Source organism: Piliocolobus tephrosceles, chromosome 11 (genome assembly GCF_002776525.5).
Source record: "Piliocolobus tephrosceles isolate RC106 chromosome 11, ASM277652v3, whole genome shotgun sequence".
In the NCBI taxonomy this organism is placed as follows: domain Eukaryota; kingdom Metazoa; phylum Chordata; class Mammalia; order Primates; family Cercopithecidae; genus Piliocolobus; species Piliocolobus tephrosceles.
In genome coordinates this window covers 47,896,407-47,915,755 of record NC_045444.1, presented here as the reverse complement: position 1 = coordinate 47,915,755, position 19,349 = coordinate 47,896,407, and the positions used below count along the sequence as shown (strand labels likewise).

The window sequence follows — 19,349 nt, the reverse complement described above, 5'->3', positions numbered from 1 at the left end:
AAGTTTTATATACATGATCTGCAGATCTTCTTTCTTAGGGCTGCTCCACAAACAAGTACAGTCTGAAAAGGAAAGAGGGAGACAGAGACAGAGAGACAGAAAGAAACATCTACTTAAATAGACAAATAGACAACAGGAAAAATAGAACTGAATCTGCCAAAACAATTAAAAATATAGCTAATAGTTGTGTGAAGATTTTAGCCAAACAGAAAGACAAGGTAATCATACATTAAATCAATCCACTCTTTCAAGCTATTACCGTATTTATAAGTGTTACTCTCTAGACCGACCTGGGGCGTGACACCTTTCTCTGTTCTTTCACCCCCTCTGCTGGTAGTGCCAAGAAGCCGGTCTCAGATCAAGACACCAGCAGTACCAATGAGGAGATAAAGTGAGACAGATATTTTATACAGCTGTGCTTCTCAAATTTTAATACGAACACAGATTTCCTTAGGATTTTGTTAAAATACAGATTCTGATGGGCATGAGATTCTGCATGACTAGCAAGCTCCCAAATGATGCTGGTCCTTGGACCACACTTTGCAAAGCAAGGCTTTCTAGCATCAATAACCACCAGCACAAAAACCCCTCAATGAGGTCTTCCAGTCTGACTTGAAACTGATCTCTATGGCCTGTAAGTAGCTCTACATTCGAACGTTGGTCTCATGCACAAATTGAACAGTTAAGTTCACTTCGAATATTTCTCCAGTTGCCTCAGTGATTTACCTCCACACAAGTCATCAGTTACATCATGCGGTTGGTTATATTAGAATATTGGAATCTAGTTAGGAAACATTGTGGTGAGTTTGCAATATGGAATAAAATTTTTTATTTTAGAAAAGACATTTGCCAACCCCTCTCATTTTACAAATAAGGAGGCAGAGACACAAAGAGAATGTGTGACTTGACCAAGGTCACACAGCTGGTCAATAACAGGAAAACTAAAATAGAATTATGCTGACACTACTTCTTATGCTGTCTGTCCAGATTGTTTACAATTTTTCTATTTCTCTACAGTGACCAGAACAATTTCTGCTAAATCTTACAGATCATTAAAGGCCTGTGTGGTCGGTCACAAAACTCAGGAAACATGACAACATGCATCTCATCTCAACAGTTTTCCTCATCTGATTCTTTTGTAACTTAGTACCCCACTCTCTTATCAGTAAAATTAGATTTTAAATGTACATTAGAAGGGAAAAAATGCCAGATAATTTCCTATTAGCATCAGCTATCTTGGATGTTTAATCTTCATTTGGCTCCATCCTTTCTACCTGAATTCCATTTATTAAAACAGGACACATTGGGATTTAATCAATATCTTAAATATTCCATAAACACAACATAAATAAACTCCATGTAGTGAGGGAGAGGATTTTTAACACTTACGTGTTGAATGAATGATCATTATTTGGATAGATGAATGACTGAAGTGATTGTAATATTCAGGTAAATTCATCATGGCTAGGTAGCAAACCAAAAGACTTACAAGAACCTCAAATGAGGCCATGCACAAAACAGGGCTGGCCATGGGCTATGTAATTTCAAGGTCTTTTGTCTTCAACATCAAAATTCACTTTAGAGAATTTAAGTGGTTTTCATGCGTGACTGAAAGTGGAAGGTGAATTTCCAAGCTGCTCTTCCCATTCCCAACCAAAAAAAAAAGACACAAGAGTGTATAAAAAGTTTCCAGGTCTCTGAGGTTTCTTTCTCACCCAATGTAAGCGTTGAATGCAGAATGAGCAAAGTGAGTGGGCGAGGGAAGTCATTTGTAACAAAAACTCATTATTTACAGATGAGAAATTTATATTGTCAGCGTAATATCTGTGAGGCTAAACAGAGCTGGAGAGTATATAAAAGCAGTGCGCCTTGGTGCAGAAGTGCAGAGCTTAGGACACAGAGCACATCAAAAGTTCTCAAAGAGGGCTTGCTCTCTCTTCACCTGCTCTGTTCTACAGCACGCTACCGGAAGGTAAGATGATTATAAAACTGTAAATCCTGTTTGGGGTACAGTTAAGTATTTTTAAGGGATCAAAGTATTATAAATTAAAATGTTGTTCTTTCATCTTAGACTTTATTACTAATAGCAGACAGAGAGGAGCGGAGATGAAAAGGTTATATCAAATGCATTTACGTGTACTTTAATATAGCGAAGTTACAAAGCGAGTTGGAAAAATAATTCCATGCAAAAATATAAAATAGAAAGAAAAACAAAGATTCAAATCAATGCACTTGTTATAATACTTAACTGTTATGAGAATTGTATTTTAAAATAATTGGTAACATTTTGAAGAATAAATATTTTTCTTGGACTTGATAGATGTGTACACTACTTTGAACAGAAGGCGCCTTTTAAAGTGAGCAGAAATGTGTCCATTAGGGAGCCTATAACAGAAATAGCTTTTTACCAATTAAAATCTCTAGTTTTCCAAAAGAGCAAATTAAATATCATCTTTCAAATATTCAAATTTCAGACATCTATCAGAAAGTCAAAGTCCGTGAAATCTACTCTTTGTAAATAAAACATAGCATACTTGGTGCGGAGAACAAGTATCTATTTGGGGATTGGATGGATCTGAGTGAAGTCATAGATTAATAACTATTTACTATGTATTGAGGACAAATAGTAATAAAATCTAAAATAGCTACCCTCTGGAATAAAATTTTAATTTGTCTTTTTAGATTAAGCTCGTAAAGACAAAACACAAATTTACAAAGATCTTCAATGGAGTAAATGATTAAGTGGTGTATTTTTCCATACATGCTGAAGACCTATTACATAAAATGAGCTAACCAGTTTAAAAAAGGATTTATGTGGACTACAATGCCAACATACTTGGGGATAGAATATAATGTCTTCTTTTTTAGGTCTAAGATTAATCTTTCTCTAAGACTTCCTACTTACTATTGTTACCATAGTTTCCTTTAAATTTAAGTGGAAATTTGTAGTTCTTACAAAACTGTACCCTCTCTTTAGACTACCTAAAGAGGGGGAAATTTGGAAATTATTTTCTTATTGAACAAGATTTTGATACTAAAATAACATAAATATTTACTTTCTCAGCAATTGTATTCAAACAATTAACTCTATTCTTATTTTTTCCCACAATTCGGTAGACTTTCACAAACAAATAAGTGAGACTTTTAAAGCCAGTTCTTTCTTCAGAGGAAGTCATTTATTGTTGGTAATATTATTAGATACAGAACGCTCACTTCTTTATGTTGTTTATGGTTGTTTTTCTTCCATCGGCTCCTTAAGTGGCAGGATACCTTCTGCTCTAAATCTGCCTCAATGGAACATAACAGGAGATATTGCAAAATGCTTAGGACTTGGGTGGAATGAGTATTTTTTCAGTCTTGTGAAAGACTGAAAGCTTTTACAAGAAACTTCCCAACAGTGGTATAATTGTAAAAAGAAGTGCTTACTTAAATATTTAAATATTCCTGAAAGCATGGATATAACAATTGAGGGTTAGAATCAGAAGTAATCAGAAGACACTACCTAAATATATGGCAAGGTTTCCAAAGTCTGCCAACTGGTGAAACTGAAGCATAGCAAAATGTCAAATGGTAATTTGATGTTGATGAATGAAGAAGGGTGAATATATCATTCCTATTATGTTCCTTTGTCTAATCATCCATTCAGTCTACAAAAAAACTTAATATTTCAAAGAAAAAAGTTACTGCTGCAGGTATTACAGTGTCTTTGTTTTATTGCCAGTGATAGCAAATACAGCTAGGATGTTAAGGAAAAGATTGATAGTTTAAAAATGATAATATTTGTGAAATCCTTATTCCAAACCAAATGTCATTTGCTAAAAATACTCATTCAAATTATTTGTGGATAAGCATAGTCAAACTTGGATTGAAATGCCCACTTCTCAAAGGAAACACCATTGGGTTTCAAAGTAGCAGAGATCCGTAACAAATACTGGACTTGATGTCCCTATTCAGAAAATTGAAGAGCTTGCTCTGTGGGGACACTCTGTCCCACATTCACATTGGTCCCAGTCCCCATCCACACTGCATCATCATGTCCTTAACACACTATGGCTTCACAGGGCATCTGCTTGTGACACAAGGACAAGCAATTAGGTGTATCCTATAACCAAGTCTATGGTGTCACCAGCTGTGAATGACATGTCCTCATCTAAGTCCAATTAGAAAACAATCTGGGGACTTTTATGACTTTAGAAGTAAGCTCTAATTTTCTTTTAGATAGTAATCTCTTAGTTTTTTAGTTGTGATTGTTCACGTTGCCAGAAGCATTAGTTCTTGTTCAAATTGCTTGTCTTTAAAATGATTTTTTCCCTTTAATTTAGAACAGGTCAAAGCACCCTAAAATACCTCAAATCTGTTGGCCGCTTTATAATTACAAAGTCTAGACCAAGTTACACTATTTAAAATATAAATGAATAATACATCTGAACCGACAGCTGGTATGCCAAGTTGTAGCCTGAGGCTGCTTTAAGATGGTTGAAATGCAGTATAATGTAAATGCTTGGAAGTGAAGGACTATTAATTGAAAGCCAGACTGATAGTGAGGGGGGTGGCATGATGGATAAGGTGCCATTCAGGCTAACCATATGTAGCATATCATCTACAGTGGGTATTTTAAATGTTGATTGTGGACATTTTAATTTCCAGTCTGGAAATGAGCCTTCTAATTATTAAACAGAAGTGTCCCTACATTAATGAAAAAGCTTAATGGTGGAACACATCTTTTGTGTCCTTTTTTGCCTTCAAAAAATCTGGGGAAAAAACATAATCCACTATTTAAAACTAAGCTGAAAATATAATCAGAATAAAACTGATAACACTAGCTTTTTCTTTCTACTTAACGATATTTATCTAGTCAAATCTAACTAATTTAGCCTAACATGTTTAAAAATGCTTGCCTGCCCCCTTTACCCTACCCCCATTCTGTGTTCTGACAGACAGCAGAAATGAAAAGCATTTACTTTGTGGCTGGATTGTTTGTAATGCTGGTACAAGGCAGCTGGCAACGTTCCCTTCAAGACACAGAGGAGAAATCCAGGTATTAAATCGGTAGTCTCCAACTAACGTATCAATATGGTTCAAATAAAGCCTGTGAAAACTATGATTAGTGAATAGGGTCTCAGTAATTTAGAGTAACTGTTCTGCACAATGATCAAATGTTTAAAGTATCCTTGTGATAAAAGCAGACTTTGTTGGAGTGTAGATCAGTGTATGTGTTTTTTTTATAATCAAAGGAGAGAGAAATGTTGAAAAACATGTTACATTGGAAATTATAGCTCTTTGAAATCTACAGATGATTCTATCTGTCAATTCATTACTCACACACTGCATAATAGATTATTTCAATTATTCACACCAACCCTTTTCTCTTTTTTCCTCCTTCAAAAAATAACATTATTTCTTCCTAAATGTAAAAGCCATACATGTTCATGATGGAAAGTATGAAAAGTATGCAAAAAATACTAAGTACTCAAAATTCCACTGTCCAAAGAAAGCTGTTCAAAGTAAACAAATTTGACGTATTACTTCCCTGTGTTTTATGTAAACCATTCATAAATATCTCTTGGCTCATTATATGGCTTTGTATCATGCTTGATATCTTAACGTAGTATTATTATACAATTTTATTGTATTATTAAAAATATCTATTAAACATATGATATTTAATGGTTGCATACTATTTCATCTTAGAAATGTACAATATTTGTTTAGCTATTTATCTGGGAAGCTTAAGAGGTCTTCACATTTCTTCCATGAAGAATTTTGTATACACACTTTCCTACATTTCTTACTATTTTTTGCACATAGGTTTATGGTTGTAAAAATACTGTATCAAAGGGTCTGAATGAGTTTAAACCTTTTATAATATCTTGCCAACTTGCTTTCCAGAAAGTTCATATACATGCACACTCTCATCAACAGTGTAGAAATACTCCTCATAATATCCTCCTCAGCATTCAATCTTTGCTAATTTCATAGGTAAAAACAGTATCTCATTTCTGAGTATTAATTACATTGACTATTTCCCCGTGTATTTACCATGCCAACCAACTGTTGATTAGTGGCATATGGATTATTCATGATACAGTTTCATAATTAGCAAGTGTCCTTTTTCTTGCCTTTCTTTGAACTTTTAATTGTCTTCTTTCCACTATTAGCCACCATATAACTAGATAATTGTGCTGTTTTCATATTAATATATGCAAAACAAAACTGGGAACATAAATCTGCTGCCCAAAGAAATGATTTGGGATTCTTCACTCTTTTAAAATATTCAAGTCACTACTCTCTTCTGTGACTATTAACATAATCATGGGTAGATTAATTAGTAGAAAAAGATTTGTTTAATCCTATTTCAGAAAAAAAGAGGTCAGTTGAGAAACATGTTACTAGAATTCAGAATAATAGTGTATGCAACTATACTAAAACGATGGGATCTCATGACAAGCTGAGGAAGATCTCTCTAAACTACCTATTGAAATACTCTAGATGCCTGCCTTACTGTTTTATATGGTCTTGTATTTTTGTAGTGAAGATGCTTCTCAAATGAGTCTACTCTTGAAGAGAGATTTATGTTGTACCAATCACTGTTCTTCACAGATCATTCTCAGCTTCCCAGGCAGACCCACTCGGTGATCCTGATCAGATGAATGAGGACAAGCGCCATTCACAGGGCACATTCACCAGTGACTACAGCAAGTATCTGGACTCTAGGCGTGCCCAAGATTTTGTGCAGTGGTTGATGAATACCAAGAGGAACAGGTAAGAGTCTAAACCTGGTTCAAACTTGCACATAAATGTATTAAATAGGTCTAAAATTTCTATTGACATTATAAAGTTCTTATGCTCGTCAAATAGTGCCCATAAGCTCTGATCATTTTGAAGATATTTAGGGTTGTGGATGCTCTCCTTTGTATTATGCCTCCGAATGTCTTAACCCGCACCCCTCTAAACCACTCACCCAACCTCCAGTGTGACATAGACTTTAAATTATTTTCCCAATGGTAGTCCTAGCAATATTTACTTGCTTACTCACTTTCCCTTAAAGTGAAAATTTACTTTTCTGGACCTACGAGGTTACCAATCTAATTTCTACCAAAAGATAGAGCAAATGTAACATTCTTTTGTGGGGTTCAAACCCAACATTAAAATTATCCCCCAGCCAAGGGTAAGGAATGGAAACAGATGCATTCTTTTTCTTGTAGAATAAAATCCAAGACATGCATTTAAAATTACAGCCTAGCTGCACAGCATAGAGAGAGAAGGCAGCAAATAAGAACACAAGCCTATCGGAAGGCATACATTTTAATGTTGGATTTTCTTTGACGAGTGTTGGGTTTTTTGCTGCATCTAGGCTACTGGAGGAAATTATCCGCAAGGGTTTCACAGAGATGGTGGAATTTCACAATTTTTTTGGAGGGTGGCCCACAAGGGGAAGGGAGTTATGCATAGAAAGTAGCTGAAGAAATCAAAAAAAATCAGGAAAAGGACATAGATTTGTCTGGATAGAATGGAGAAGAGAGAGAGTGAGAGTAAGATAGGGAGAGAGAGAGACAGAGAGAGAGAGAGAGAGAACAAGCAAGCAGGAGGAATAGGAGAAACAGAGTTGCTAACCAAAGGTTCTTCAAATAGAGGGTACAACCACAGGAAGATGGTTATCATGGTCAGAGCAGACACTGGGAGAGGTCCCTGTTAAGGACTACGTGAAAGGTGAGAAATCACAAATTTATAAAAATGCAAACAACTGCCCTCATTTTCTAGAATCGGAATGCCACAACTTGGTAAATTGATGTAAAGCAATCCTCACACCCAAGCAGTGTTGGCTACGTGTTTAAGATGAGGTGATATGGTGTAATATGTGCCAGGGAGACTGACAGCAGCTGACAGCTCACCTCCACGGTGCTCTGCACGTACTTGATGTTGATATGGGGTCATCTTCTTTGCTTTCCTTGTTGCTAGCAGATCACACATTTTCTTTAATCCATTATCAAGTGGTCCTTTTGGTGACAATTCAAGATGGTCCTTTGCTTTCCCTCAAATCAATTAACTAACTCTGACCCCATACTTACTAATAATAAACAGCTGCCTTGCTTGCAAGTCACATAGCACAGTGGATAGCCTGTATTCATTGAGGCTAACGTCAAAGGTAAGGCAGCTTTAATAACCAATGGCATGCACAAGCAGGGGACTGCAGATGGGTATGCTGGGAAGGGAGGGGGAGCTTTAGCCCACTGATTGTTAGTAGCCCTCTTCCACCAATTTCAATCCAGAACGTTAACGTAGCTTCACGACAAATCCCCTAGCAACCCTCATCACCTAAGCCCCTTCTACATAGAATCCTGAACCCAAAGTTGCCACTGCTTATAGGTGAGAACCATATTGCCAAAGAGACAGATCTTCAATTTAACTTTCACATTTCTTTCAGGAATAACATTGCCAAACGTCACGATGAATTTGAGAGACATGCTGAAGGGACCTTTACCAGTGATGTAAGTTCTTATTTGGAAGGCCAAGCTGCCAAGGAATTCATTGCTTGGCTGGTGAAAGGCCGAGGAAGGCGAGAGTAAGTCTGTACATTCTTATTTGACATTTTTTGCCTTGATGCAGAAAATTTAAGACTACAGTTATCTATATATGGATCTGGATTACAGAACCAATTAGTAGTCTTGCAAAGTAAGGAAATAATTCCCATTGATGAAAAACAGTATACAAAAGTTGAGTCCATTTTGTTTTTGGTACTAAGTATTAATAGAGCCAAACAAGTTACATTTTTATCCCCCTTACAGTTGCATTATAATTAGGTATTAAATCTTTGGCCAAACCAGGCCACCTCTGAGAGTAAATAGGGTGTTTTTAATAACTACACCAAGACAAGTTTAAATTAGGACTGTTCCAGGGGAGCTAGAGATAAGGAAAAAGAAGAAATGGTGCTGAAAACCTCCAATGTTTAAAGAAAACATGTAATATTTACAGCTTAACTTTAAATATTTACATATGTGATCAACATATATTTATATGTTAATAAATATTCAGATAAAAATTTGATGAAGACTGAAAGTGACCAAACATAAAATGTTGATAAAATGATATTCAAAGTACAAATAGATAAAAACATCCATACATTTAACTACATATCCAATTTTGCATGGGGCTGTCATATAGATATCTATTAAACAATCAAAGTTGAAACACAACCAAGACCATTCATTACTTGCTTGGATCTTAACACAACCAAACAGACCCGTGAACCATCTCATTTTCTCCTGATTTTTTTGGAGAGATGAAATATGAGAGACAGAGAATATATGTTCAACTCTGATTTTTAAATTAGATTTAAAACAAGCTTACTGAAATTTAAAGAGATCTCAAGATGAAAGAGAACTAGCATAATGGTTGGTTTTTAAAACATTAATAATTAAACATAAAACCAATGGTAACATAGTTTCTTACTCTTGACGATATTTTGTAGTGTTTTAAAGGGATAGCAAAAATTCTGCAATTGTAAACCACTGAAAGAGAAAAATCTAATATAGATGAAGCTTTAACCTCTTAATACTGCATTTTGTAAGGCTGTTCCAGCAATCTCTGGTTTTATAGGATATGCTATATTTTGTTGAACTACAGACAAATTAATAATCTCAACAATAGTTGCTGTATTGTCAATATACTAAAATCTTCAAAACAACCTGGAAGATTGACAGGGGCATGAAATTATGCAGGCTTGGTATTAGATCCCAGCTCTACTACTTTCTCTTTCGGGCAGTCACCGGTCCACGTGGGTTTTTATCAGTTGTTTCATAATATGCCCTTTAAAAACAGAATCCTTTCCTGTTTCCTCAAGACACTTGTGCATGTTACCAGTGGTAGACAATCTATGATCATTTATTTAAAATGTCTAATCAAACGCTAATTTTAACCCTTATTTTCTTAGTTTCCCAGAAGATGTCGCCATTGTTGAAGAACTTGGCCGCAGACATGCTGATGGTTCTTTCTCTGATGAGATGAACACAGTTCTTGATAATCTTGCCACCAGGGACTTTATAAACTGGTTGATTCAGACCAAAATCACTGACAGGTGATTGCTTTTTAGTTAATTCTGAAAACCATCAAACTTTCACAAGTACTGATTGCCATACTGCTACAAGCTATTCCCCATGTAGGGGGAAAGTCTGTAATCTCTCGTTATATAAGAAATAATTATGCATGTTTAAGTCATATAAGAGTACATCGTTATGTTTGTTTTGTATCATTACAGTTTGTATACATTTATTCATTTATTCCAGAGACATTTACTGAGTGTCTATTAGAGTCAAGCAGCTAGAAACACAGATAGAAATGAAACATTGGAAATGTTACATCATTCACATATGGTCACATTAAAAATTGCTTTGCATGCTGAAATTTTAGCACAATGGTGAAATGCAGCATATACAATATTACATGCTTAATAAGAAGAGTAGTGAGAACTGGACACCAAAAAATACTTATCTTGATGAGTTTTGATTTTTTAGTAATTATTAATAATTGTTTGATAGCTTTGATGGGCAGATTTTAGGATAAATAATCTTTAAATGAAAATATTTTAAGAGTCCAAAGGATGGAGAGATTTATAGACAAAGGGATTAATAAACAACTTTTATCAAAATAAATCATTGAAATACTTTCTGGATAAGGTAACCATATCATCTTCTCATTGTAATTGTGTTAAATCATTTTCTTTTTTTAATCTCTAGGAAATAACTATATCACTATTCAAGATCATCTTCACAACATCACCTGCCAGTCATGTGGGATGTTTGAAAGGTTAAGTCTGTAAATTTAAGAGGTATATTCTGAGGCCATATTGCTTTACATGCCAATAAATAAATTTTCTTTTAGTGTTGTGTAGCCAAAAATTGTAAATGGAATAAAGTTTTGTGAAAATATTGCTAAAATATCAGCTATAAAATATGAAAGTGCTAGATTCTGTTATTTTCTTCTTATTTTGGATGAAGTACCCCAACCTGTTTACATTTAGTGATAAAATTATTTTTCTATGATATAATTTATAAATGTAAATTATTCCAATCATGACATATCTGCATTATAATAATAGGAGAAGAGAAGAACTGGTAGCCACAGTGGTGAAACTGGAAAGATAACTTTCTTCTTGAAACCTTTGTCTTAAAAATAATCAGCTTTCAATGTATCAAAGATACAATTAAATAAAATTTTCAAGCTTCTTTATCATTGTCTGTTTTCTCTTTATGTCCCCATTTTTCATGCCCCACTCCTTCCAAGCACCCCTGTTTTCTAAGCTGCAGTCCACAAGTCAAATCTGGTGCACAGGCATGACTTCAGGCTTCAAATGGCTGCACAGAACTTTTAACATTTTTGGCCAACATTGAAAAATCAGGATCTTTCATAGAAAACTATTGATTTGTAGCGTCTCCTGAAAAAGTAGGTCATCAGGCAATATTAGATCCAAAAGGCAAGTCTATCCTGTAGCTAAGTAGCAGCTGCCTCTTACTAAAGGATCAGGTGTTCCCAGGCTTGTGTAGGTCCCCAGCACCTGCCCATGCATGCTCCCACACCCCACCTACATAATGGAGACATCAAGGAACTTACCTCTGGCCCACTTTCCTTGCATACTGCACCTGCAGGCATTTGAGTTTTCCCATAATGCCTTGTACCCTGTTCTCCCTGTCCTGCAATGGCCAATATCTTGGGACAGTCTGACAGTGATTGCCAAGCCTGAGACTTTTCTTTGCTGTATTTAGCATTGCCAACTCTCTTTCTCTATCTCTACAGTGCTCCCACAGGGTGGACTTACCCACCAATAAGATTCTAACGTTTACAAATTACTTCTATACTTTGATCAGCGGTAGTGAATTTGAACTAATACCTGTAATGATCACTCTTATTTGTTTACATAGTGATGAGCTTTTCCTGAAATGGATAGAAATCTTAAGACCAGAATTGTCTAATTAAGGCTACTGCTAGCTGTAGGATCCTGAGCAAGTCATATAAACTCTCTGGAACTAAGTTCCTCATGTGAAAATACAAAGTTAAAATTGTCCAATCACCATCATTTCTTAAAAAAGTCTTTGATTATAACTGATTTTTTGCCTTACAATGAGATTTCAGTAAAAATAGCATCCTGAATTATTCATCCTAAAATGGTGGTCATGGAGCAGGTCAGGGCAGAAGTTACCACTGTATGTGTCAAAATTATGTCTGTCAGCTTCTCCAGAACCCAAACCATCGTATCTTCCTCGATAACACCTCCATGAAGGAGGCTCACAGGCTACAAAAGCATATTCACACATAGGGTTTTTGTTTGTTCATTTTCTTATTTTTTAGGTAGAAGATGGCTACGTTGATTGTTAAAGTATTCAATTGGTAAGATCAAAGTATAGTATTTTTCACAGTTCTCACTGAAGGAACTCAAGGCAACTTTCAGATGTTCACTATGTTTTCTTTTATGCAAAGTGTTATATTTACCACCCCTATACCAATTATCCACAGGTGACCTAACATGTCCCATTTATAACTAAAATTTGATTTGGAAACTGAATATATACCTCTGTGTGTGTGTATGCATGCATACATGTGTGTATGTGTGTGTTTTCATGAAACTAAAGTAAAAATCTTGAGAACACCTCAGGATACACGCAGTGAGGCATCATCCTTCAGAAAAGGATGCACTCATACAAAGGAGAGGAGGTAGTCCACAAAGAAAACTGGCACGTAGTGGAGATAAATGGAAGGGAGAGCATAAGACAGCGAGTGTGAGTCAAGCCCAAAAGAGTGCCAAGGGTCAAAAATAGAAAAGATAAGTCTGTCCTGAAGTTCAAGAGTCAAACGAAGTGATGTCATTGAAAAAGGAAGCTAAGGAAGTGAGTGAGGAGTCACTCAAGTGTAGAAATTACGTGAAATATATCAGTTAGGTGTTATGTTTGACTGTTTGTAATATAAATCCAACCACAGAGACTAAACTGATAAAAGGGTTATATGTTTCGCAAAATCAGAAGCCCAGAGGCAAGAAGATCAAAGGTAAACATGTCAGGGATAGCTCGTGGTCTTTTTCTTTCTGCTCTGCCATCTCTAACAAATGGCTTTCCTCCCATGGTAACTCCAGATTGAAATGTGGCTGCTCCATCTTCAGCTCTTATCTACTTTCCAGGGAAGACACAAAAGGAAAAGGAGAAGGAGAAGAAAGAGAAAGAGAAAGAAGATAAAGACAAAAAAGAGAAGAAATGTAGGCAAGGAGAATTGATAATCAGGATGGTGATGTACCAATTTAGAGAAAGCAAAACATTCCCAAAAAATACCCAACAGATTTTCAATTATGCCTTGTTGGCCAAAAATGTGTCCCATGACCCATCCTGGCTACAAGGGAGGCTGGGAAATGTCTCTCAGCTGGATATATTGGATCCCATAGAAAATTCAGGATTCTATTGTAAGAACAAGGGAAAGAATAAATATTATACAGACAATTAAAATTAAAGGGCATATTTCCACAGTCAGAGTTGAAATACCCAGGGCTCACTTTACTGTCATGTTTGTAGTGTGGGGATGTGTTGGCCTGATTTAAGTTCAAGCAGGTTTCCAGAACCCTGGACTCCCTCAGAATGGAATAAAAGTAAAGCATCCAATAAAGAATTACTGAAGAGGCGGGGCGTGGTGGCTCACACCTATAATCCCATCACTTTAGGACGTCGAGGTGGGTGGATCATTTGAAGTCAGGAGTTCAAGAACAGCTTGGCCAACATGGTGAAACACTGTCTCTACTGATAATACAAAAATTAGCTGGGCGTGATGGTGGGCACCTGTAATCCCAGCTACTCAGAAGGCTGAGACGGGAGCATCGCTTGAACCTGGGAGGTGGAGGTTGCAGTGAGCTGAGATCACCCCACTGAACTCTTCCAGCCTGGGCGACAGGAGAGAAACTCTGTCTCAAAAAACAAAACAAAACAAATTATTGAAGAATATTCAGCATAAAACTTTTACAGCATTTTATATCCTTAATTACAGACAGAGATGAAATAATGAGCATGAAGGAATAAAGGAATCAAGTTGAATGAACATATAATATTTTGTTAATAGAAGATGAGGAGGTGGATACATTCAAAAATATTCAAAATATATTTTTGAATATAAAATGTCATAGGATTCTTGCTGGAGATATCCTCAAAGTATTTCCATGTGAGTTTGATATGAGACCACAGCCTTGATCCTCAAAGAGTGGACTACACAGCAGGTCAGATACATCAATATCCACAGGGAAACAGTTACAAAATGCAGAATGTCTGGACCCATCCTAGAAGCCCCATATCAGAATCGACATTTGAATAAGATCCCCAGTTGAATCATATACACATTGAGGTTGGACATATTCTGGACAGAATAGCCTTTCAACCTCCCCAGTGTTAACATTTTTGCTACATAGTTTTTGTGCTGTGGGGTGACCTGCTCATTGCAGGCTGTTGGTCAGCATCCTTGGATTATTTCTCATAATCACATGAAAAAAAAATATTATTTGATAGGTCAAATTAGGAATACTCAAGATTTTTAAATTAAATTGCAATTATTCTCTTTCTACTGAGACTGAGTATACAGTATTTGCTGTTTTGTCATGCTTTTACTTTCTCTATTGCAAATCTTGCAAGTTTTTTGCTTTTATGTTCTAGAATCTGAGTGTTTTTATTCTTTTGATTGCATTGTTTCAAATAAAGAATTAGAGATTTTTCACTAAAAAAAGAAAAGGAAAGAAAGAAAAGAAAACCTGCTCTTCCACATAACCTTTCCCCACATAACACTTAATAGGTATTTAAAAAATTCTTCTGCAGCCTCCTGATATGCAGAAGCTCCCTCATTCACCTGCAAGTTTAACACTTTTCATGCTATATCACCTTTTGAAATATACAAGCCAGGACTACCTACAAAGGATTTAACGCCAGGCGCGGTCGCTCACGCCTGTAATCCCAGCACTTTGGGAGGCCAAGGCAGGCGGATCACGAGGTCAGGAGATCGAGACCATCCTGGTTAACACGGTGAAACCCCGTCTCTACTAAGAATACAAAAAATTAGCCAGGCGCGGTGGGGGGCGCTTGTAGTCCCAGCTACTTGGGAGGCTGAGGCAGGAGAATGGAGTGAACCCAGGAGATGGAGCTTGCAGTGAGCCGAGATCGTGCCACTGTACTCCAGCCTGGGCAACAGAGCGAGACTCCGTCTCAAAAAAAAAAAAAAAAAAAAAGGATTTAACATTTTCTTGACATTGAGTAATGTGACTATACAGTTCTTTAGCTTTCAACCTTACAGCAGTGCTGTCCATTATGCTTTTATAAATTAGCAGTCATCTTATGAATCCACAAATTCAGCTTCTTCTTGCACTTACAGACACTAGACAGCACTTCAGCACTACATTTGGGAGCCTTTTTATTTTTTTTCTTGAGACAGGGTCTTGCTCTGTTACCCAGGCTGGAGTGCAGTGGCATAATCATGGCTCACTGCAGCCTTAACTTTCTGGGCCCAAGCAATCCTCCCACCCTAGCCTCTCAAGTAGCTGGGACTACAGGTGTGCACCACCATGCCCAGCTAACTTTTGTAGTTTTTGTATTTCGCCATGTTGCCCTGGCTCATCTCAAACTCCTGAGTTCAAGTGATCTGCCTGCCTCAACCTTCCAAAGTGCTGGGATTACAGGCGAAAGCCACAGCAACCAGCCAGGAGCCATTTTTAAACACAGAAATCATCAAAGAAAGTACAAAAATGTGAAAAAGTGGTACTGAACTGACTGCTCAAAGGACACTTGTTTATTGCCTGAGAGCTAAAACAGAAAGGCAGAGTGTCACTTTTTTTCTAATTCAGCTGGGATTGTGTGCATGGAGGGACTTAAGTTTTCACCACTCTGTACATGTCTGTGAGTAAACATGAAAGTGCTCTGAGTATTGATTTGGGGTTACAAATAAATTTTAGAGAGTAGGTGAGTTTGCAAATATGGTGTCTGTAAATAATGAGGATCAACTGCTCAAACAGAAACCACAGCAAGGTGGCAGATATAATCCAAAATACAATAAAACTAAACATATTTTGTTGTAAACTAAATATAAGAGGATTAAATACTCAAATTGAAGACAAAGGTCATCAACTGAGTACAAACATTCAACCAACAATTAAAATAAATATATATATAAAAACATAAAAGGATTTTTATTAAAATTGATTCATTAAAATAAAAAGGTTTTAAAATTTATAACATGCAAATACTAACACAAGAAAGTTTATGTGTATATATTTATATCAGAAAGTAGACTTTTTAAAAACTAGCATTCTACAGATAAAGAGGAGCATTTAAAAATGATAGAAGAATCAATTCACCAGTAATAAATAATCATTCTAAATACTTATGCAACAAATAACATAGTTTTAAAAATAGATGAGGTTTAAAATGGCTGAATTGTTTAAAGCTAACGAATCTGTAATTATAGTGGAAGACTTCAACAACTTTAATAGCTGACAGAGAAAACAGAAAAGTCTGTAAGATTCAATAAACACAATCAACAAGATAAACAATATTTATAAATATCATACCCAATAACAACAAAATAAACATTTTTTTCAATGTGCACAAATAATATTTACCAAGATTGACTTTATGCTGGATTTTAAAATTTCAACGAATTTCAAAGACTGAAATCACTCAGACTATGCTTTCTAACCACCATGGGATTAAGCTAGAAATCAATAACAAGATATCTTAAAATTCGCAACTGCTTAAAATTAGACAATCACTTCTAAATAACCCATGGGTCAAAGAAGAACTCATAAAGAAAATATTTTTTTTTTTTTTTTTTTTGAGGCGGAGTCTCACTCTGTCGCCCGGACTGGAGTGCAGTGGCCGGATCTCAGCTCACTGCAAGCTCCGCCTCCCGGGTTCACGCCATTCTCCTACCTCAGCCTCCGGAGTAGCTGGGACTACAGGCGCCCGCCACCTCGCCCGGCTAGTTTTTGTATTTTTAGTAGAGACGGGGTTTCACCGTGTTAACCAGGATGGTCTCGATCTCCTGACCTCGTGATCCGCCCGTCTCGGCCTCCCAAAGTGCTGGGATTACAAGCTTGAGCCACCGCACCCGGCCCAAGAAAATATTAAAAAATACTTTTGTACTGTCTGCTAATGAAGATGCAATAAAATTCAAACTTGAAATGCAACTAATACAGTTTTTAAAGGAAAAGTATTGCTTTACATGCAATGGTAAGAAAGAAAAATTTTGAAAATCAATAGCAAAACTTCTACCTCAAAAATTTGGAAAAAAAGGGACAGAAAATCTCAGAAAGTAAAAGAAAGAAAATAAAAAAGAGGAGAAAATAATAAAGTAGGGAAAATCTATCATAAAAATAAAAAACTGTAAGTTAGTTCTTTGAATAGATTAACAAATTAATAAACTCCTAGCAAGACTAGTCAAGAAAAAAAAAGAAGAAAAATGTCACTACGTAATAAAGGTGGCATCTCTAAAAATCTTATGGACAATAAAAGGATAATAAAAATATGTTACATACCAACCATATGCATTATAAATTTGACAGTTAAATGAAATGAAAAAATTATTTTAAAAATGTTACTGAAACAGATTAAAAAATAGAAAAATTTTAATAGTCCTCTATCTATTATGGAAATAGTATCTGTTATTTAAAAAATATCTCTGTAAAAAGAGCTCCAAGGCCAGATGGCTTTCCAGGTGAATTCTTCTAAACATTTTGGAAAAAAAAAAAAAAAAAAAATCAATATTACATAAACTCTTCAAGGCATGGGAGGAAGAAAGGGAATAATACTTCTCAGCCTATAAAACCAGGATAACCTTAATACAAAAATCTGACAGATTTTACAAGAAAGAAAAACAACAGACCAATCTAACTCATGAGAATAAATGAAAAATCCTATATAAACATCAAAGAATCAAATCCAGCAATATATAAAAGAAATAATACAGTAAAGACAAACAAGGTATATTCCAGAAATTCTGGGCTGATTTGTAATTTGCAAAGCGATTGATGTAATTAACAGAAATAGAAACGATGAAATTATATGATTGTCTTAATAAATGAAGTAAACACATTTGTTGAAATTCAAAACCTATTTATGATTTTTAAAACTTTCAGAAGGAAATAATAAAAGTAAAAAAATAGGTAGAAAACAAAACAAAAACAATAGCGCTAATAAATCAAAATAATTCTGTGAAGAGAAACAATAAAAGAGAAAATTACTAGTCAACCTAAGCAAGGAAAAAAGAAACTAACAATACCTAAAATAAAATGAATTGGGAAACAACCATTGAAACAGAATAAATCAAAACAAATAGACTATTGAAAATATTGAACAAATGTATTTGAAAATCTAGAAGAAATAGGTAAAATATTTTACAATATGTTATTTTTAAAAATTGAACTTTGGAGCCGGCCGCGGTGGCTCACGCCTGTAATCCCAGCACTTTGGGAGGCCGAGACGGGCGGATCACAAGGTCAGCAGATCGAGACCATCCTGGCTAACATGGTGAAACCCCGTCTCTACTAAAACAAAAAAAATACAAAAAACTAGCCGGGCGAGGTGGCGGGTGCCTGTAGTCCCAGCTACTCGGGAGGCTGAGGCAGGAGAATGGCGTAAACCCGGGAGGCGGAGCTTGCAGTGAGCTGAGATCCGGCCACTGCACTCCAGCCTGGGTGACAGAGTGAGACTCCCTCTCAAAAAAAAAAAAAAAAAAAAAAAAAAAAATTGATACCAGTGGAAAGTGAAAAGTAAACCAATTTGCATAGAAGAAATGGAGAAAAGTACCAAAGAGCTATCTCATAAATAGGCACTAGTTCCAGATGGTTTTCCATGTAACCTCTACCGAACTCTTAAAGAATGGATAATTATGCTATATAAATTGTTCCAGAGGCCAGAACAAAAAAATGTCCTAACTCTTTTTATAAAATGAGTATAACATTGATGCCTAAACTTGATAAAGAAAAATGGATTAATTTCACTTACAAATATTGATTTTTAAATCTTTTAGAATTCAGAAAAAAGAATTTAATAGCATATTAAAATTTTTAAGAATCCACTGTAACCAAATGTAATGTATTCTAAAATTGTCAAGGATGTCTCAGTATTAGAAAATCTATTAATGTAATCTATCATATTAAGAGATCTAAACAGAAACCTTTTATCATGAACTTCACACGTACTGCATAGACCTCTGACAAAAATCAACACCTATTCCTCATTAAAGCATCAGTAAATGGAATTAATGCATTATATACTTATATCAAATCTGCATAAGGCACCAGACTAAATGGTGTCAAGAATGTAGAATAACTGGAAGTCTCATAT

The 19,349-nt window shown here is 35.6% G+C and overlaps 1 protein-coding gene and 1 long non-coding RNA gene across 2 annotated transcripts in view; one reads left to right on the top strand and one right to left on the bottom strand.

Moving 5' to 3' along the window:
- LOC111546067 overlaps positions 1 to 19,349 on the bottom strand; it is a 59,605-nt gene that overhangs the window by 18,669 nt on the left and 21,587 nt on the right. The gene's annotated exons all lie outside the window — the stretch shown is intronic.
- On the top strand, positions 1,731 to 11,226 carry GCG (glucagon). Its single transcript, XM_023217335.1, has 6 exons — positions 1,731 to 1,972; positions 4,938 to 5,038; positions 6,601 to 6,762; positions 8,426 to 8,563; positions 9,932 to 10,075; positions 10,734 to 11,226. Exons 1-6 carry the CDS (start codon positions 1,739 to 1,741, stop codon positions 10,738 to 10,740), a joined length of 786 nt encoding a protein of 261 aa, XP_023073103.1. The 5' UTR covers positions 1,731 to 1,738; the 3' UTR covers positions 10,741 to 11,226.

What these genes read in the sequence shown, in the direction of transcription:
- GCG (XM_023217335.1), top strand. Translation starts at nt 1,739, where the DNA reads ATGAGCAAAGTGAGTGGGCGAGGGAAGTCATTTGTAACAAAAACTCAT. An exon ending in CTACAGCACGCTACCGGAAG is followed by an intron (nt 1,973 to 4,937) that starts GTAAGATGATTA and finishes GTGTTCTGACAG; the next exon opens with ACAGCAGAAATGAAAAGCAT. An exon ending in ATGAATACCAAGAGGAACAG is followed by an intron (nt 6,763 to 8,425) that starts GTAAGAGTCTAA and finishes CATTTCTTTCAG; the next exon opens with GAATAACATTGCCAAACGTC.